Consider the following 22,472-nt stretch of genomic DNA (forward strand, 5'->3'; position numbering starts at 1 on the left):
TGTTAGACTTCAGTCTAACAATTTCATGGTTAAATATTACTATTTAATTGGTGGTAAGACTCTTCTCTAAGCTGGATGAAATTTACTGGATAATTCTTACATCCTAAGGCAGATTATGGAATTTTGATTCTAATTGAAAATAATGGGAAAAATAAGCAATTTATAGAAAAAGTAATCCAAAAAAAATTAAAATGTGCTACTTCTGTAAAAGAATGGTTGAATTATAGATATTAATCAAATAAAATCTATTATGAACTACAAATACTCAGTACAAATTTTAGCTTTAACTTTGGAAAGTACAATTTGAAGGTGAAGGTCTAATATTTTACCATGATTCACATTACACGCTTATTAAAGTAAAAGAGGTAATAATCTTAATCTTTTGACTAATATTTTAAAAGTTGGATTTTTCAATATTGCAATTAAATGGCAATTACTTTAATTATTTTATATTAAGGCAGAAAAAGCATAATAAATTTATTTAGGACCTTTTCTTACTTATAATGGAGAAATATAATGCAAATGGCTTTTTAAAATAACAGTCCATTTTAATAGGCACAAAAAACCCTAGAAAAAGGATTATTATTCGTTTTTTTTTCCCCCCTCAATTTTTAAAACCTTGTATTTTTGGAGTAGTGCTTGATTTAAAAAAATACATATTAACAATTCAAAAGCCCCAGAACAGTGATACCATTAGAAAACAATACTGATAATTTTGGCAATTTTATTTGGAAGAAGACCACAGAGATGACACTGAAGGATTTGGTAAGGTGGAACTAGAGAGGGCAAAATAATGTTTGAATGCCAAAAAATCAGCATTGTTATTTCCTCTCTGTAAATAATTCTGTAAACTGGCAGTCCTGTTCATTTTCTCATTTTAATAGCAACAAACATGAATGCACTATAAGACTAAAAATTATTACTTATAAATTATAGAAATTATGACAAAGCATGCCTTTTATTTATAATCATGAGAATATATACAATCTCCATTAAGAACTAGCTTTTCTGAAAGTCAATTATAAATCCTAAAGCCTTTACTTAATATTTTGATTTTATTTCTTTTTTTAAAGATTTTATTTATTTATTTGAGAGAGAGAATGAGATAGAGGGAGCATGAGAGGGGGTAGGGTCAGAGGGAGAAGCAGATTCCCTGCTGAGCAGGAAGCGGGATGTGGGATTCGATCCGGGGACTCCAGGATCATGACCTGAGCCAAAGGCAGTCGCTTAACCAACTGAGCCACCCTTTTCCCAATAAAGGCTAAAGGACACTTAAAGTATGAATTGATATGTATATTCAATTGTGAATTAGAATTAAATAATAAAATGTTAAATTTATTATATGGTTTAATCTCAAAATTAAAGATGTAACTAAATAGAGGTGTTGAATAAATATTAACTATCAAATAAATTTAGGTTATTTATATATAAAATCACTGTCTAGAATATTCTCCCTAATTTATCATTGTACTATAAAGTGTGCTACAAGACTAATGGAATGATTTGTAGAAAGTCAACCAACGAGGAAAAATAGCTTCCTTCCATTACAGCCTCTTCAATAGAACATATAAGAAATAGAAAAAAATTCGGGTGGGGTGTAGGGGGGAAATTATTATAAAATTGATACTTAAGTATGTATAAACACAGAGTAATATAAAAGATTCTCAGATTTTACTTTTTAAAAAGTATTTATAAACAACTTTTGCAAAAGAAGGAATAATACACATAGCAGATTTAACCACAGTTGATTTTTTAAGTTTTAAGCTTATCTATTTGTTTTGATACTTTCCCATTTTACTTTTGAGATTACAAGCATGTAACTTTATAACTCAAAGGATCTTTAGAGATCTAGTGCACCCTTAATTTTACAAAAAAAAGGATACTGAAGTCTGAGAAATTAACTTATAAAATCTGAGGTAGCCTAGTTGGTCAGTAACAAAGACAGAAAACAATTCATGTCTCCCTGCTTACAGTCAAGAGGGGATCTTCAATGGCATAAGCATTGGTTTTGGGACCAAGCAGCCCCAAATGTAAACCCTACATCTTTGATGAGTGAGCAATTGGTTTGCTCCAGGAATATAAATATGGATAAAAATGTAGAAATAGAATAATAGAGGCACCTGGGTGGCTCAGTGGTTAAGAGTCTGCCTTCGGCTCAGGCAATGATCCCAAGGACCCGGGATGGAGCCCCGCATCCAGCTCCCTGCTACGCGGGAAGCCTGCTTCTCCCTCTCCCACACCCCTGCTTCTGTTCCCTCTCTCGCTGTGTCTCTCTCTGTCAAATAAATAAATAAAATCTTTAAAGAAAAAGAAATAGAATAGTAATGATAATAAGGAAATAGATATAAAATAAAAAGATGGAAAAGTCCTGCCTTGAAGGCATTCACGGTTCAGGGAGTTAACAGGTGATTTTAGTGCAATGGCATAAGTACAATGGAAGAGACCTTCAGGAATACTAGGAGTAAAAAAAAAAAAAAAAAAAAAAAGAACAACAGTTTTATGTTTTTATTTTTTAATCTGTAAAATGGGAATTATTATATTAGGGTTGTTGGGGAAGTAAATGAAGTCACATATGAAAGCACTTTCACATAATGAAAACAGCATTTAGTCCTATGTTTTTCCTTTTTCTTGTCTATACTCTCTGTTCCATTAAACATTGCTGACTTATTTTATAGTTCTTCTTTGTGATATAAAGTTGTTTTATTATAATTACTTTGAAAATAAGTGTGAAGACTCAAAGAGAGAATGTGCTTCATTTTTTAAACTTTATTCTTAACTTTTATTTAAATAATCCTGGTAAATCCTAATTATTTCACTCTTAATTATTTGGAAGTCGTTTTTCAAGTGTGTCTGATCTTAATATTTTTAATGACATTAAGTATGTTTCTTGATCATAGAATCACACATACTTATTACAGAAAAATGTAAAAAAAAGTCTATAAAACTTTCCAACCAGAGATAAAGTAAACACTTAGATACATGTACTTAAAATCTTTATATTCCACAGGTTTAGAGTTTAAAAAAGTAAAATCATAGAGAAATCATTTGAGCCATACTTTCTACTTTAGAGTTTTGGAGTTTTTTTATTGTTTTATTTAACTTTGTATTTGAAGAAGTATGAAAGAATTTCTCATAGTATTAAATATATTTTAGAGTAAAATCATAATGTCATTAAATCTCTGAATTTACCATTTTATGAGCAAGTAGCTAAATTAATTTATATTCAAAAAAACTAATTTAAAGCTATGTGGCAAGATTTCAAAAACTCTAAAATGTAAGGGTATATTGTGTTGAAAATTTTTGCATGCACTAAAATAAATAAAATTTCATAAATATCCCACATATGTGTTTAAGAAGAATATCATGTTTAGCATTACATGTTCAGCATGTATGATTCTATATATAATACAATTGTACTAGATTCAATACTCAAGTTATCTGCTTTTTCCCACTCTTATACTGCTTTTGTGTGTGTGTGATCTATTTCATCCATGAAGAATAAGAATAGTAGATTAAAATTTCATGTGACAGTTACGATTTTTTTAACTGCCTTTAGAAGGTCTAGTATAATATACCACTCATTAGATAGTATTATATGGATTGTAAGAGAATTAATTGATCATCTTTTTGGCTTTTATGTTAGGTGTAATTTTGTTTTAAATAACTGCTAATAGCATAATCAAATAAATGTTTTAATCCAAATGCAGTAATTATGTTTAGATCTTTACATACATGCATTCATTACATTGATATAATTGGTTTTTCTGCAGTCACCTTGTCTTAAGTTATATTTATCATTTTCATTTTTTATGTTTGTTTTTATATGTAGCAGTAAATTTTAAGATATAAATGATGCTTTTTGTATACACCAGTTGTTACCCTTAAGGTTTGCAATGACATTTAAACTTATTCTTTCCCATTTCTACTTTCAGAATCTAAGTAAATAAAAATTTTGACTCTTCACTTAAAAATTTTTTAAGATATTACTGTCTTTAACGTGATTTTTCTTTTAGGTATTTTTTTCTGTCAATTGAGCTTATTAGACCCATGTGATTTAATCATGATCTTTCATGTTAATTATTGCATCCTCCAAGAATTATATTTTAACATTTCCATGCAATTTTATAACCATCCTTGCAATTTTTACACTTACTGTGTGTAATGGTCTTTAATGTGAATTTTACACCTTTTTTAAATTTTTTATTGTTATGTTAATCACCATACATTACATCATTAGTTTTTGATATAGTGTCCCATGATTCATTGTTTCTGTATTTTACTCTTTATTGCTGCATTTGATTTATTTGCATTATTATGCTATCTTACTCAATTCCCTTTTCTTTTCAGATTATTTTTTCTTACCATCTCTTCTGTTTTGTAGATACCACAGTTTCTTACAACATATGGAGAAGACAGACAAAGTGTACATGTGTGTAATACTTGTATATATGCAATTGAGGGGGGGAATCATAAAGAGGTCATCTCTTCCACTGAATTTTTATGGTAATTTTTTATTCCTCTTGTTCTGCCAGTTTTTTATTTGTTCCTTTATTCCTCCTGTGAGCATGGTCTCCCTCCAATGTGACATGCACTCTGTCATATACTGCAAACCCAAAGGTGCTATTACTGTCTTACTTCATTTATGTGATAGAGAATGGAGATCTCTATCAATACATAGAGTTTTCTAAGAGACAGTATGTGAGTCCCACTTTTTCCCACTTACTCTTCGTTTGCTGGGGTGCACTGGTATGTAGAAGTTTGGGCTTAACTGTCAGTGTGTAGCTGTCTTCATCTAATGCAAGAGCTACCCTGACATTAATTTCTTTGACAGGATGAACAAAAAAAGTCCATGAGAAACTCTATTTACTACATTCAGGGCTCTTTCTCTTTTTATTCCTAATTTACTTCTGAGAGCCCTTGTCATTAATACATAATCATCAATGTCAGTAATCACCTTTTTCCTCATAGAGTTACCGGATAGAGCCGATAAAATACATTACAACCAGTTAAACTGCAATTTAAATAAATAATGAATGATTTGTTTTAGTATAAGTATGTCCCACATATTATATGGGTCATACTTAACTGGGAACTCTCTACCTACCATATTATTTTGGGGAACTACCATTTCCAAACATGGTAAGAAAGAGAGAAATCATGTAAGTATTGAATCACTAAACTCTACATCTGAAACTAATATTACACTGCATGTTAACTAACTGAAATTTAAATAAAAACTTGGAAAAAAAAGAAAGAAACCAATTATTTATACTCTGGTTACATCACAAAGCAAGGTCTTGCAATATAGAGAGAGGGCTGCATAGTATCCTCTAAGTGCCAACTCCAGGTTTCTGAGTAGGTAGTTGAGTGTGTAGCTCCCAGCTACATTTCAAGTAAGAATCACCTTTGTCAAGACTATTCGGCTTGCTCTACCTTAATGCATTTAAACACGTTTGCTAATCACTGAATCTTATAACTATTGAAATGCCTTTCATAGTTTGGCAGAAAATAAAGTGTCAACTATAATCTTGTTTTGTTATGAGTTTTTATTCTCCTCCCAACTTCACCTCCTTCCATGGATTCATAGTCCTTTAGGAGGAAATGTAAGGTGCTTGTGTCAAGAATTACTATTTGGAAGACATTTTAAGCTAGAATCCTCTTAATTTTTTTCATTTAAAAATGTATGCATCCTTAAATAAAGAAGTTCTTTATAATAGATGCTATCTTTACCATTTCATATGATTTATGGTATCATTAATAAATACCTGTCCAATTTATATTCCTGATAAAAAATACTTTCATCAATTACATATGGTACATGGAAACCTTCCCCAAACCTAGTGGCTTAAAACAAGTTGTTTTTGTTTTGTGTTGTTTTGTTTGTTTGTTTGTTTGTTTTAATGAGTCTGTGAATGAATGAACGATATCGGCTGAGCTCAGCAGGATGGTTCTGTTCCTATGCCTAGGGGCACTCATGTATTTTCCGTTTTCTACCAGTTCGGCCTGGGCTGAATATTTTAAAATGGCCTCATTACTTGTCCGGTGATTGTTTCTCTCTGATACCTATCAGGTCCAGAGAACATCAACTGGTCTGGTTCTCCTCTGCTCCATGTGGCCTCAGCTCCTCTACTGGTCTAGAGGGAACCTCTTCACAGAGTAGTTTCAGATAAAATTCAGGGCAACAAGCATTTCATAAGATGTTGCCTGCATCATACTTGCTGATGTCACATCAACTGAAGCAACATGGATGGCCAAGCCCTGAGTCAGTGAGAGACGTAATACACAAGGTTGTTGAGATGGGGAGGCCAGACACATTGGAAATCTTAAATGCAACAGTCTAACACAATTTTATTCGGTCTCTGGCAACAGAGAATGCATATTAGATAGAAGGATATATTTACTGAGCAAAGCTGACTAATATATGCAAACAGAGAAACAAGAGTAGTACAATGGATTTGGTTTTTGAATATCAACAAGTTAGTCAATTATCTTTGGGGGCTTTTATGTTTGTTTTATTTAATTGTAGTAAAATGGTCATTGAATTTGAATTAGAAATATAAGTTTTTTAATGTTTGCTGTTTGTAGACATATTATTTAAAATCTCTGAATGTTAGCTTTTTGTAATTGATATAATAATAATCAATGGGGGGCCCCTAAGTGGCTCAGTTAAGCATATCCCTTCAGCTCCTGGGATGGAGCCCTAAGTCAGGACCTGGGATCAAGCTCTGAGTCAGGACCTCGGATAGAGACCCAAGTCAGGATCCCTGCTCAGCGGGGGGTCCACTTCTCTCTCTCTCTTTCTCTCTCTCTTCCCCTCACCCTGCCCCCCTCGTACTCTCTCCCTCTCTCAAATAAATAAAATCTTCTAAAAATAATAATAATGCCATCAATGAAAGGCTATAGCAAAAATCACATATAAAAATATGGAAGGTCTGGGGAGCCTGGGTGGCTCAGATGGTTAAGTGTCTGCATTCGGCTCAGGTCATGATCCCAGAGTCCTGGCATCGAGTCCCACATCAGGCTCCCTGCTCCTTGGGAGCCTGCTTCTCCCTCTGCCTCTATCTCTCTGTCTCTCATGAATAAATAAATAAAATCTTTAAAAAAAATATGGAAGGTCTTTGTAAACAACAAACAAGCAAAAATTTTATTTTTGCACATGAATGCATGTATAGACACTAAACTATAATGGAGCATATACTGCTCTTATAACTAAATATTTCCATAAAATCTATGAGTTTAATAAACTTTAATAATAAATACTGAATTTAGGAACAATTCAAAAGAAAAAATTAATTTACTTAACTTGAGGGTTTCATTTTTTTCAATTCAAAGCTAACACAATATTTACTTACTTTTAAAGTTTTTTATATTGTGAAATATAAAATACTATATGACTAATTGTCTAAAATAAATATTTAGAATCTAAAGAACACCAGCGTAATGATCACCCATTTTAAGAAATTCAGTGTCGTCATTTTCTTAGAAATCCCTCATGTTCTATGCTAAAAATACTGTCCTTCTTACTTCCTCATAGAGATAATCACTACCTTGATTTTTGTTATAGTCATTTCCTTGCTTTTCTTTAGGTTTATCAACCATCTTTACATATGCATCTCTAAATAATATAATTTAGTTTTGTGAATTTCTTACAATAGAATCATATTGTGTGCAGTTTTTTCCTGTGTTCAGTTTCTTTCACTTAACATTCTGTTTCAGAGATTCATCCATGCTGCTACCCGTGGCTATGTTCCTAATGTTATATATAACATATATATATATATATATAAAATATACCTGAATTGATCAGTATCTGTTTTATGTTTAATGCCTGGTGTTTTAAGAAATTGTTACATATCCCAATATGATGAAATACATGTTTTTTTCTAAAAATATATGTTTTCTTTTAGAGACAACATTTTTCCCTCTCTATGTAGATCCTTATTCCATATAAAGTAGATTTGTAACTACGGTACGAGGAAAGGATCTGATTTCTGCTTTCTTCATATGGATACCCAAATTGCATACCATTTTTCAAAAGCTCACCCTTTCCCATACATTTCATATACCCCTGTCATATATAAAATGTTCATACATTTGTTTATCTTTCTGGACTATCTTTTCCTTTGCATATCATTTTTTAAATATAATTTTTTTTTCAGAGAACATGACCACGAAAACCAGTAAGGCACAGCATTTAGCAGTTATTTTAATTGTGTCCTATTCTCACTCAAATTTTGTTTTGAAAAATTGTTCCAAGGAATTTAATTGTAGTAATAGGACATATCTTTATATTATCTTGGAAGATTATAAGAAAAACATCAGAATTTTCCCTATGATTCACTTATATATGTGCTTAAGCAAAGAATATTAGAAGTTTGGCAAAGAGAAAAAGGGCTTTTATGTTGTATCACCATATTTGAAGATCTACATGTGTGAAATGTTTCCTTTATGGAAATAAAAATCACCTCCCTATGACCATAGAACTTATAGTTCTGATTCAAGATAACTCTAAGTTTGAGTTACTTAAAGTGAGTCCCTTGTCCAGAGCTCTTATAATTTGTGAAAAGAATGAGAATCTCCAGGCCTGGAACAAATTATGCATTTGCTAGTGGCTATAGTGCCTAAAGGTATTTCTAGTCATAATAACTAATTACACGGCTCCAACTTATTAAGGAACCAAGTGTGCTACTATTCTATGCTTTCGAGTGGGCAAAATTTCTCTAAGGATAGCCCATTTTCTAAAAGTGAGAGTACTTAAAATACCTATGCTTAGGTCCTATTATCAATCTTCAGCTAAGAGGGAAAGATGACTAAAAACCCAATTTTTAGTGTTAACCAAATAACAGGTGTTAACAAGTTCATTCTAGCTCTTCCAATTCAATGAACTACTCATAAAATAATCATTTTTTAAGTCATAGTGTTGTTTCAGAACAAAATCTAAAAATTCTTTATAATTATAACACTTTAAAAATACAAATATAAGCCTTGTTAATTGATAAAAATGCACTTTGTCAAAAAAATAATGGCACATTTTTTTTCCTCTAAGTCTTGATCATGATCCTAGTAATAATGGTCAATGGTTATGATCTACCTATTCTATATTTGAGGTTAAAAGAAAAGCATGTTGGTGGCAAAGGAGATAAAATGAAGACAACTGAAAGAGATTTGACCTAGTTATTTTAATGGGCTTAATAGGTTTTATATTGAGAACTAATGCCTTTCAGAAACTATATCAATGCAACACCCCACATGAAGGAGCTTATGACAGTAATGATAAACACTAGTAGAATCTGGCTGATCACTTTTTGAAATTATGTGGTCTTTTAAAATGGTCTTCTAGCACTTAATATAGAAAAATATTAATTTTCCAGCTGTGTCTCTTCAATACTCACAAATTATTTCAGGGCAAACATTTATAAAAGATAAAGTCTATAATAATTATTTTTTAAGACAAATATTTGTAAAAGTAAAAACAACAGCAAAAAGTTATTTTAATCCTTAAATTTGAAATTCTGTAATATCTCAGAAACAAGTTTAACTTCACCAGGAAAAATACCGACCCATTATATTGGATGCATAGGTGGATAGAATTCTCTGAATTTTAGGTAAATACTAGTTGGATAAATGAAATATCTCACTGTTCTGACACAAAAGGAACCCTCACAAATATATTATATTGTTCATTGTATAGCAACCATCAACAAATATAGCATCATTAAGCAATGTTTCAAAGGTAACATAAGAAGTTATAGCCTGCTCTTGGCAGGGCTAAAGGGATGTTGTATTCCATTGTTTATAAACAGACAAGTCCAATACATGTTTATTCAAACCCCAAAGGCAAAAACATAGGAAGGATGAGAAGTATAGGGCTAATGAAGGTCTTTAAAGAATACAGTCCCGTAAAGACTAAAGGTTATATATGAGCTTTGCAAACACATCCCGAGGCATAATTTTTCATTACCTTTCACTACGGCGATCCAAATAATGACTGTTTCATTCAACTTAGAACCTCTAAAGACATGTCAAGCCATGTTTCCAACTCACAGCTCATCGACCAATAAGCTGAGCCAAACAATCACACACCAGACAACACCTCAGACCTCCCAATAGAGATGCCAATAGATCATGGAGACACACTCTGGGTTAGTTTGTTTGACAGACTGTTAAAAATCCTCTTGCAAGATGCTGAAATATTAGACATTCTTAAAATCTTAAATTCAAGCAGCTCCACACAATTTGTAAAGGAAATCTGGCTAAACCAACAAATACATGTAAAAAGGAATAAGCTAGAATCATATCATATTGACTGTTTCCTGCTGCACTTCAGAAAGAAAATCTTTAATATTTGTCAAGTCATCTTTTTAAAATTAGGATAAATCTTTTTATAGACCCGTGACCATGCTCTGACTGCCTAGACAAAGGGATTTCTTATTAAACACACACACTCACACACACACACACACACATAGAGCAGTGCGATTTCATGGAACTTGCTCAGTACCTTCAGTCTGTTCTGTAAATATGCACTGCTGATAGGATTTATAAATTTCTCACAACGCTGTATAAAAGACTACATACAGACCAGAAGCACAGTGCCCTCTGGTGCACATACAACATAAAATAAAATATTTATATAACAATATCTAGGTAGATACAGACACAAAAATACAATACTCAGTTTTGCTTCTACATAAATGCTAAAACCAACTGCTGGGAATTGTAAATTTCTATCATGAAGAAACAACCCAATCTGATAACTTTATATAAAACATTCTTTATGGCAAAGATCAATACAATCTAATCCAGTCAGGGAACCATTTGTACACTCTTCTATTTAATGGATTCACTGGGCTTGGGGGAAGCAGGCAGTCTGTTAGACTTAATATATGACTCCTTTTGTATAACTTACTTAGATTCAAATGTATAAGAACAGTAAAAGTTAAAGGCCGTATATCTCAATCCCCTCCTTTTTCTTGGCCTTTGCTAGTGTGTCACATTTATCTGCTACTTCTTTTTAACCCATTGCCATTTTCTCCTTTTTACCTTTAAGGGGAAAAAGAATGAGGTGACTTAACTTCTCAGTGATTAGTAGAAGATACCATTTCCATTTAAACTAAAAAAAAAAAAAAAGGTAACATAGCATGGTATAAGGTAGAAAGGAATCTCAAGAAAATTCATTGAAGCATTTGGCTATTTAAAATGATAAACTCAACCTCAAAGTTAATTAGAATTTACTTTAGGGAGTGGAGTGTAACATTCCTAGAATTTGAGAGTGATGCACAACCGGTCACCATTACTAGTTTCTTGAGTTTTTGTTTTGTTTTGTTTTGCTTTTTGCTTTTTTTGTTGTTGTTTTCAATAGCTTGTTACATTTATAAGAAATACTTTTAAATAACAAGAAAACAGTACTTGTGAATGGTAAATAATAACCCTTCCGGTAATAACCCTTTCCCGTCTGAAACTTTCCCTTAGAGAAACTTAATTACATACAACTTTCAAGGAAGATATCTCTATAATTGCTTTCCCTTTGCTTCATACCTGTATATCTTGTATCTTGTGCTAAATCCCTGCCGGCTTCTGTCCACAAAATCTGTGTATTCCTGTGAGCGATGGAAGGGTCCCTTATCAGAGAGGAGCCAGTCGAAGGGGCTTGTGGCATGCTGATCCGAAACAGCAGCAACCGCTAAAACCCAGCAATGAAGACTCAGGGCTATCCACTCCCATAGAGCCATCAGAGAGAACAATTCAGCACCAGCTCTGCTCCGCCATATCATGCTTCCACTGGGGATTTAGAGCCTTCATTCTCTTAGCTTTCCCTCAACACCTAGACAAAATACACAGGCAATTAGTTAGCCCCTAGAAGATTCTTTTCTAGCAATTCAGGTGCTGAGGTGGGAAATTCCTTTTTGGTTAAATCTAATATCATTTGTTTCAAATTAGATGATAGCGAAAGTGAATACTAAGTAAAACAAAGTAGTATCTTTTTTTCGGAAACTATGTCTTTCAGACTTTGTGTCCTTCTGTATTCAATGGAAAATAAGTCACTGAGTCATAACAGACTTGGTCATGACAGCGTCATGACGCCACAATTGGTTTGGACGGATACCTTTTTGCTTATGTATCTATAACATTGGACACTTTCAAAATAAATATTGAATATGTTTAATTACCTCATAAAGTGTGCTATGAATTTTAATATTAAGTGTGTTTTATTGTTTAATTGCTCTAGAAAAAATGCTTTAAAATGAATTGGAGATATTCAGGAACTGAAAGGAATAAAATTGTGGGCCTAAAAATACATAAATAAATGATTGTGTTCATATATGTATGTGTGTCTGTCTACCTATCGTCCATCTATCTCTACATATAGATAGATGGATGGATGGATGTGTGGGAGTGATGGGTAGAAGGGGAGGTCTGTGTGTTTTCTCAGATTTTTTTTTCCATTATTCTATTAAGGACAAACTCCCCTGATTATTAAAGCAGAATCATGATTAAACTATTTCTAGGACCTTTACAAAACTTAAATGTGCATCCGTGTCTAATTCATGAGATAAACAGGCATACCTATAAAATTCATATACGCACAAAAACTAAGACAATGCAGATTATACATTAACTATGAAACCACATACATTGATTTTATACACATTCAAAAATAAAGTACCAGGAGGTGCAATCCCAATGTCATATAGTATAATGACTTTACACAGAGCAGCTGATGCAATGTCTATATGCTACACAAAATATTCTACAAATACTTGAATTCAATTTTACTTTCCATCTTCACCAATCTTTTCCAATATCATTATTTATAGCACATAGAACTATGCAGTATGCAAATTCTGACTAATGAAAAAGTTTTGATTGTGAGAGTTTTTAGTCAGTAAAATCTCTTTAGAAAGCAATCAAAATGCACAGTATTAAATAAAATATTTTAATTATAATAGTTGTCATATTTCTCTGGTGTTTGGGTAAGGAGATTGATATTTTTAATTTGCTTTCTGGTTATAACCTTATAATTCATAATTTAATCCTATACTATTTACACATGAAAGGCATACAGCAATAATTTTACAACTATAAAAGTATCTCAAACAGTAATACAGTATGACTGACCTAAGTCATCAGATCCAGTCATGGATCTCTCCCTCTCCCTCTGCCTGCCACTCTGCCTACTTGTGCTCTCTCTCTATTTCTCTGTCAAATAAATAATTAAAATCTTTAAAAAAAATAAAATTAAATAAATAAATAAATAATACAGACATGAACAATAACCAAAGTATGATACCTGACATTTCAACTCAAGCCACCCTTGAAAAACTGACTTTAAGAGTTACAAAACAGGGAGAAAAGTAGTGTTAGAATACATTAAGGCAAGAATGTATGCTTCCAAAGATCTTAGGACAAGTGGTCATTAGACTCAAAGTTCACCAAAAAAAAAAAAAAAAAAGGACTTAATTCACCTAGTTTGTTACAAAAGCAGGTAAATGGATATTTGTAAATGAGTAGTAAATTTTAAATATTACTGACAGGCCTGAATTGTTTCCTTATTTGGTTTTGATTAATAACAATATTTACCCTTGTGTGAGAGATGAGTTTATGATATAGATTGCCAATTTCAAAAGTAGTGAGTAGGGTTCTTTTGAGGAATCTTGGAGGTCACTACTGAAGTAAACAGCTACACTTAGATGTATTACTAAGGAAGGGAAATCATGAGGCCCAATGAAAGGAAGTAAGAATTATTAAACTAATAAGTGAATTCACCAATTTCACATGCTGAAGTGTAAGGAAATGCCAAAATGATCTTGAATTTATTATTTCTGACTAAGTATCTAAGAGGCCAACTGAAGAAACTACAATGTCAATGCACAGTATATTCTGAAACATGTAAGGGTGTATTTTATGAATTAAAAAAAAACATTAAAAAAGCAAAAAAACATGAGTTCATATTTAAAAAGTATCATTTAATTAAAAATGGTATTGATCAAGTTTTTATTTTCAAAAATTAAGAGGAAGCAGTAAATACTGAAATATCACATTTAAAAAAATAGATATTTAGTACATGGCCTTCTCTTATACCAATTCTCACCAAATTTTATTTGGTGAGAACATTATCAACTCAGACTACTTTATTACTTGCAAATACTCAAAAACTTCGTGCAGAAGAAAACACACCAAAGGAAGTGACATATATAGTAATATGCACTAAAGCATATAATAAATACATAAAATAATATGTAATATATTATATATAATATATATAATACATATTCTGGTATATAATAAGTATTTCTCCTCATTAGCTCTCCTTAATCCTATTCCAGGGTGGCAGTGCATTATTTTTATTTAAAATACTGGCATATCTGGGCACCTGGGTGGCTCAGTCGTTAAGCATCTGCTTTTGGCTCAGGTCATGCTCCCAGGGTCCTGGGATCGAGCCCCTCATCGGGCTCCCTGCTCTGCGGGAAGCCTGCTTCTCCCTCTCCCACTTCCCCTGCTTGTGGTCCCTCTCTCGCTGTGTCTCTCTCTGTCAAATAAATAAATGAAATCTTTAAAAAAAATAAATAAATAAAATAAAATACTGGCATATCGTATGTATTTGAAATTCATAAAATAAAATGGAACTTATAAAATATTTCCTATAATATTATAAATGAATTTCTAGTATAACGGAAATTACAAAGATAAGAAGAAGATTATGAATTACTGACTTAGACCTAATATCCTTTAGATTGATGGGTCATGTCATAGTGGTTCATCTTTTAGACCACATGATCTAATATCTAGTTGAATGTTCAAAACTAATTATTACTATTTGTTGAACAATTAATATTGCATACTATATAATTCCTTCTTTTAGGGTTGCATTTGAACTGATTTTTGCTGCTAACATGTTCAAAACAGTTTCTCTGGAAATAAAACCCACTTACAACCTTGCATATGCAAAGAAGCTTCATAAAATAATTGTGTCAAAGAGATTTTCTTTAATTTTGAAAAATTTAAAACCCACAGGAAAGTTGAGAGGCTAGTACAGTAAACACATATATCCTTCAGCCACATTTACCAATTATTTACATTTTACCACATATTCTACTCTCTTTCTCAATCCCATATTTTTTATGGTGCCAAGGTCTAAGGAAAATTGACTCCTTTGCTGCAGATAATACACCCATTTTTCATATTCCTCATCTTCAGCAACTGCTACACTGCTCTATAAAATAGATCCTTAACATTCATGAATCACTAATACTGGATTTTGTAAGTATAAAAAGTTAAATCTTCAAAATAAAGTTTCCAATCTCCAAAATGATTGTATTTATTAAAAAGCCACAGTCTTCTTTAATAATCTAAAGGAATATATATTATTTTATGAAAGCATAAATATTAGAATATTTTTATTATTAGAAAATAATTAATTTTTGTTTTTTGGGTTTTTTTAAAGATTTTATTTATTCATTTGAATTCATTATTCATTTGAGTGAGAGCGAGAGCAAGAACACAAGCGGGGGAGTGGGAGAGAGAGAAAAGCAGACTTCCTGCAGAACAGGGAGCCCTCTGCGGGGCTGGATCCTAGGACCCTGGGATCATGACCTGAGCCGAAGGCAGATGCTTAATGAATGAGCCACCCAGGCACCCCGAAAATAAATATATTTGTATATAATGCTCCCAGAATCTATTAAAACTTATAGTATATTATTATATTAGCATATATCATATTATATATGGTATTTTATTATATATAGGAATAAATGTTGGGTCTGAAGTAAATACTTAATAAACACTGTATAAGTAAATGAATGATGTGTTAAAATATATTTTTAACTGTAAATTTTCAATAGTTTTTCCAAATAGTTATAGTTTATATTTCTTTTTAGTATAATTACTAATAAAGAAAACCACAATAAAAAAGTAAATATTCGTTCTCATTTACAATGTGCCAAATACCCTGATATATTCTGGTATGAAGATGGATGACAGGTATCATTAAAAATGCTGCTTTGAGGGGCACCTGGGTGGCTTGGTCTGTTGACCAGCCTACTCTTTGTTTCGGCTCAGGTCATGATCTTGGGGTTATGGGATCTGAGCCCCATGACAGGGCTCCACACTCAAGCAGGGAGTTTGCTGGAGATTCTCTCTCCCTTTCTCTCTGCCCCTCCCCCAGCTCATGTGTGCCTGTGTGTGCACTCTCTTTCTCTCTAAAATAAATAAATAAATCTTTTAAAAAATAATAATAAAATAAAAATACTGCTTTGGTCCTCAGAAACTTAGAATCAAGTGCGGAAGGCTTTATGTGAGGCAGAACACATGGCCTATGGTAATCTCTTAGAAACCAATACCTCTACCAACTAAAAATCAACATTCTTCTTTTTTTTTTTCTGTTTCTGGTTTCCTTATCTCATAAATGACACTTCCATATATTCAAATCTTTAAGCCAAATTCTTTTTTATTTAAATTCATGAATCACTAATAATCACTAATAATTAATATACAGTGTATTATTAGTTTGAGAGATAGAATTCAGTGATTCATCAGTCTTATATAATACCTAGTGTTCATTGTATTACATGCCCTCCTTAATGTCCATCACCCAGTTACCCCGTCTCCCCACCCCACTCCCCTCCAGCAACCCTGTTTGTTTCCTATGATTAAGAGTCTCTTACGGTTTGTCTACCTCTCTAATATCATCTTGTTTTATTTTTTCTTCCGTTCCTCTATGATCCTCTGTTTTGTTTCTGAAATTCCACATATGAGTGAGATCATATGATAATTGTCTTTCACTGATTGACTTATTTCGCTTAGCATAATACCCTCTAGTTCCATCCATGTCGTTGTAAATGGCAAGATTTCATTTCTTTTTATGCTGAATATTATTCCATTGTATATGTATACCACATCTTTATCCATTCATCTGTCGATGAACATCTGGGCTCTTTCCATAGTTTGGCTATTGTGGACATTGCTGATATAAAAATTGGGGTGCATGTGCCCCTTCAGATCACTACTTTTGTATCTTTGTAAATACCTAGTAGTGCAATTGCTGAGTTGTAAGGTAGCTCTATTTTCAACTTTTTGAGGAAGCTCCACACTGTTTTCCAGAGTTTTAAGCTAAAATCTTACCTTCCTCTACCTTCTCACTCATTGCATATAGCCAGTCAATCCCCAAGTTCCTCCCAAGAATCAAATCTATCACTTTCTTTCCATACCCACTTCATTTGAGTGGGTCATTCTGTACCCCAAACACTACCACGATAGCCTCATTCTGGAATGCTACAATAGTTTCATAATTGGTCTTCCTAACACCCATTTGGCTCTCCCCAATTTGTTTGTTTTTGTTTTTGTTTTTTACTACAGAGTTATCTTGCTATAAAATTAAATCTGAGCATATAACTCTTTTACCCCCACTTATGATTTTGTGTCATTTGCCCTCTGGATAACATCCAAACTCTTTACGATAATGTATACAATTATCTTCCCTTACTTAATTCTTCATCTATGTCTTTCCCCTGTGTATGCCACCATAATTCTCAATTTATGCTTCGGTCATCATTTCATTCCTGAAATTCATCCATTTTCTCCCTTTCTTCAGCATCTTTGCATATGCAATTTATTCTACCTGAACTATTGTTCCTACTTGGATCCTTTCACCTGCCCAAACCTTACCTCTTTGAACTTCAGACTAGATTGTCATTTCTGGGACTCTTCAAGATTGGTTGGTCTTATTTCATGATCCCAGTACGTCATCTATTATAGCACATTTACATTGTATATTTATCTGTATATTTTGTCTTTTTGTCTGCATATCTCCCCTGCCTCCAGTTAGTTTAGGAGGACAATAATCATTCTTATTTTAATGACAATAGGGTAGAGTTAGCAACGTACCTGAAATAAAGTAGCTTAATAAGTATTGGTTGAGTGAATGAATAAATGATTAAATAAGTACTAAATTGGGGTGTAATTAATGTGATATGGAGGGCAAGATTAAGAAAACTCCTTCTATGTGGAAAGAAGAAAGCTTTACAGAGGACTTTGCATCTGAGCTATACCTCAGGATGACAACAGCTTTTATAGTTGAGAAAGAAGGAAAATGGAGTCCTGAGATAATGGTCTAGGTGTCCAAACCATGAATGTAAATGACATGTTCAAGTAGTATCAAAGCAAAGTATTCTTGATATTAAAAAACCATGAAGAACAAGGATATAAAAGCATCGTTAATTATTAGCTTTAAGTTCAATGATAAGGAATTATCCAGATCATGCATATAATTGTGAAAAACTTAGGATCTTTTCATTTATGTTCTATTATTCATGGTTTCTAAAGATAGACCAAATGAATAAGAGTTCAAAGGTAAAGTCAAACATAAATTCTCCCCAATAATAAGTACAGTATAAGTTTTACTATGTTATCACTCTTGACTTTGAAAAATAATATAGAAACAGCAGTTGAATAGCTTGCCCCTCCCCCCTTGAAAGGTCAAATATGAGGGATAACTTTAACTGAAAACCTTCCAAACTTCATTGGAGGGAAAAAAATACAGTGATGATAAAAATGGCATGCTATTTTTATTTTTTTCCCAACAAAATTACCTTTATCAAGCGCTTTTGATATGCCAAGCATTTTACCAATATTTCCTTATTTCACCTCCTAGCAACACAATGCAGTATATTGTATTATCACCATTAGCTTGTTTAGATGACAGAGGTTCAAGGTGAATAAATATGCAGTAGGCAAGTCTTGAAGTTAATTGAAGACCATGCTCTCCCTATTACACTAAACTGCAACTTAATCAGAACTGATTGCAGATCTAAAGTTATATATTAGGATTTTTGTTGCCATTTAATGAAATGCTCCTGAACAAAATAAAATTCTAAAATGGAAAATAGGGGCACCTGGGTGGCTCAGTTGGTTAAGCATCCCACTCTTGATTTCGGCTCAGGTCATGATCTCAGGGTCGTGGGATCCAGCCCTGAGTCTGGTTCCACACTGGGCTTGAAGCCTGCTTAAGATTCTCTCTCTTTTCTGGGGCGTCTGAGTGGCTCAGACGTGAAGCTTAAGCGTCTGCTGTGGCTCTGGTCATGATCCCAGAGTCCTAGGATCTAGCCCCACATCGGGCTTCTTGCTCAGTGGAGAGTCTACTTCTCCCTCACCCTCTCCTGCTCCCTACCACACGTGCTCTCTCGCTTTCTCTCTCTCTCTCTCTCTCTCTCGCTGGCTCTCTCTCTCAAATAAATAAAATCTTTGAAAAAAAAAGATTCTCTCTTTTTCTACCTCTGTCCCTCTCCTCTCTCTCTCTAAAATAAATAAATAAATAATAAAACAAAATGGAAAATATAAATACTAGAGATATAAAATAAAATTAAAAATTAAAATGGGAAGTTTTTTCTATTATAAGCAAATTATCTGAGTATTATGGGCTTTCATAATATAAGTTTTCATATTATAGGTTTTCAAAGCATATCTGCTTCATCTAATTTTTCAATGAAAGTTATAGTTTAATCAACTAAATGATTCAGTTTCATATATTTAAAGACATGTACCATAAACTAAAAAAATCAGAAAAACTACTCTTTCCAGATTACATGTATTATTTATTGGGTTAAAAAGTATAATCATGGTCAGAGTGATTTAATTTACCTATCTGTTCTTCAAAGAAATTGCAAGATTACTCAAATAGTCTTAATGACACAATCTTATTATAAATTACAGTGTTACGAAAAGGAAAAAAATATTCAACATGCATAAAACAGTTGGTGTCTCAAAAGGGGACACATAATAAAATTTCAGTAGAGTGAGATGATTTTAATATTTTGCTGAAATGCTATCATAAATTTTTAATTAAGGTCAGTTTTCTTATGTCCTCAAAAATGCCAGATAATGACAAGAATATGAAGATCATTTTTAGCAAGTGTTATTTTAAGGAATAATAGTGTGAAAACTCAAGACTACAACTAAAAATGTATATTTTATAATATTATTTGGCAGGAAAGATCTTTGGATATGATGAAAATCATTTTAAAGGCATTGCTTTTCTAAAGTGGCAAACTCAAATATTAAATTTGATGAACATATTCAAAGATATATGAATAATATAATGCATCATCTTCCTATATGCATATATATGTGGATTTTCATCTTTGAATATTCATGACCTATATGTCATATATAGTCAAATTAATAAAATAATAAGAGCTCCATTATTCAATGATTTACACTATTATTTTAGTAATGACATATTAATTTATGGCTTTAGTTAAATACCAGTTATGCTCTATAATTTTAGACTCCAAATGACCTTAAATTGTTCTTCCTTAATCTAAACATTGTTTATTTAAAGGTAATGAATTTTTAAATAGCCTAATGGAGTAGTATTAGGCATTTTATTATATAAAGATGTCAAGAAATTCATCAAGATATAAAACCTTGCATATGCTACGTTTTCTATAGAGTAGGCAGAATTTTGCCACTCTCATTTCCGTACTCCACCAGGAATATAGAGAAATGATTGCTTTACCTTTTTGCACCTGTTGAAATAAACAGTCATGTGTAGGAATGAGGAAAAAAGTCATTCTGACCTTTAGCTATGCAATTTGCTACTGGTATATACCTGGAAATTATACCAAAAGTTGTTTTTTTTTCTTCTTTTCCTTATGCATTGATAATTCTTTCAAATTCCCTTAAAAAAAGTGAAACAAATTTACAAAAAATCAGAAAGGTATGATAATCCCTAAAGCAAAAAAATAGCATATAACTCCAGGGATCACAGAAAACAGGTTATTTAATCAGGAACTAAAAAAGAGAATGGAAGGCATTCCTATTTGAAATGGCAATTCCTCTTGAATTTTAGAAACAAATGTCCTGGCAGGTTAATAACTACCTTAAATCCTTTCCAATATGTTAGTTTGAAAATTATTAAAATAACTGCTGACTAGATGGATTTCCACAATATGCTATTATTATCCTTTTTAACCCCTTTGTTCATATGACCAGTTTATGAAGGACTTGCCAGCAGGGATTATGTTTTAGTAATCCCTGTGGCCCCTAATGTTTAACAGATTGTCATGTAGATGGTAAATTTTTGGAACATGCACTGAATTGAATTCCTTTATTTTTTTCTTTTATTCATGGGCTGTTTAATTATGTGTGTCTGCCTAAACCATCAAGAGATTGCCATTATATTAATTTGTTAGGAATGCTTTATTATACTTTTTCACTTTTCTGTTTTGTTGTTTGTTTTTTTTTAATAACTGAGCTTACTTGTTTTAAATCATGTTCTATAGGTTAAGATTAGCCTGAGAAGTGAATTTTTCCAGTGATTTAACTCTGCTCAACCTATATTCTAGAGGGTCCTTCTCATTATTTATTTTAGCTGATCAGGCAATACAGTGCCTCTGAATTACAGCTTTAAGTGTTTTCCATCTTAATGAGAGTTAGTATTTCTCTGAGGAGTATATACTGCAGAGGAAACTAATCTCCTGCTTGATCTTGTCAATAAAATCTTGTCCTACCAATAAAGAAGAAGTTAAATGCTACTACCTAACGATAGAGCTGATTAGAAAAAATGGAGAGAAGGTGAGTTCCATTCCTTAATTCCGTCCAGCATATAGGGGATATAATTCTTAAAAGTCCAAAGTTCAAGAGTCACTTGGTTTATCTTTATATTTTTTAAATGTAAAATATCTTGGTTTTTCAAACTAAGTGATTATATAACAAAATATTTTGGTAAATTTCAGATTGTACTTAATTTTAATTCATAAGGAAAGTGGTCAGAAAGTAGAGAATAAGGTTCAGATGCAAGATGTTTAGTATATTTAGATTGCAAAATCTAATTTTATTTTATTTTTTTAAGATTTTATTTATTTATTTGAGAGAGAGAATGAGAGACAGAGAGCATGAGAGAGAAGAGGGTCAAAGGGAGAAGCAGACCCCTTGCTGAGCAGGGAGCCCGATGTGGGACTTGATCCCAGGACTCCAGGATCATAACCTGAGCCGAAGGCAGTCACTTAACCAACTGAGCCACCCAGGTGCCCGCAAAATCTAATTTTAAAGTAAAGTATGAGAGATACTTCTGAAAATTTATTATAATCAATATCTTTGATTACCAAAACAGTAAAACAAAAAATAATTTAAAATAAAGATATTTTGGGGGCACCTGGATGGCTCAGTCGGTTAAGCCTCTGCCTTCAGCTCAGGTCATGATCCTATCAGGCTCTCTGCTCAGTGGAGAGCCTGCTTCTCCCTCTCCCTCTATCTACTGCTCTGCCTACTTGTGTTCTCTCTGTCAAATAAATAAATAAAACTTTAGAAAAAAAGATATTTTTTCCCAAAGGAGACATACAGATGGCCAACATACACATGAAAAGATACTCAACATCACTCACCATCAGGGAAATGAAAATCAAACCCACAATGAGATAATACCTTATACTTAGAATATAGCTAGAATCAAGCAGACAAGAAATAACAAGTGATAG

The 22,472-nt window shown here is 32.5% G+C and overlaps 1 protein-coding gene across 3 annotated transcripts in view; it reads right to left on the reverse strand.

The window, feature by feature from the left end:
• Positions 1-22,472, reverse strand: part of BRINP3 (BMP/retinoic acid inducible neural specific 3) — a 400,507-nt gene that overhangs the window by 365,418 nt on the left and 12,617 nt on the right. For all 3 annotated transcript variants that reach the window (XM_027613990.2, XM_027613991.2, XM_027613989.2), the window contains exon 2: positions 11,539-11,824. In XM_027613990.2, the coding sequence (XP_027469791.1) occupies positions 11,539-11,774 (236 nt within the window). In that variant the 5' untranslated portion in view covers positions 11,775-11,824. The remainder of the gene's footprint in view (positions 1-11,538; positions 11,825-22,472) is intronic.

The sequence above is a fragment of the Zalophus californianus genome, chromosome 10 (genome assembly GCF_009762305.2).
Source record: "Zalophus californianus isolate mZalCal1 chromosome 10, mZalCal1.pri.v2, whole genome shotgun sequence".
Lineage (NCBI taxonomy): Eukaryota > Metazoa > Chordata > Mammalia > Carnivora > Otariidae > Zalophus > Zalophus californianus.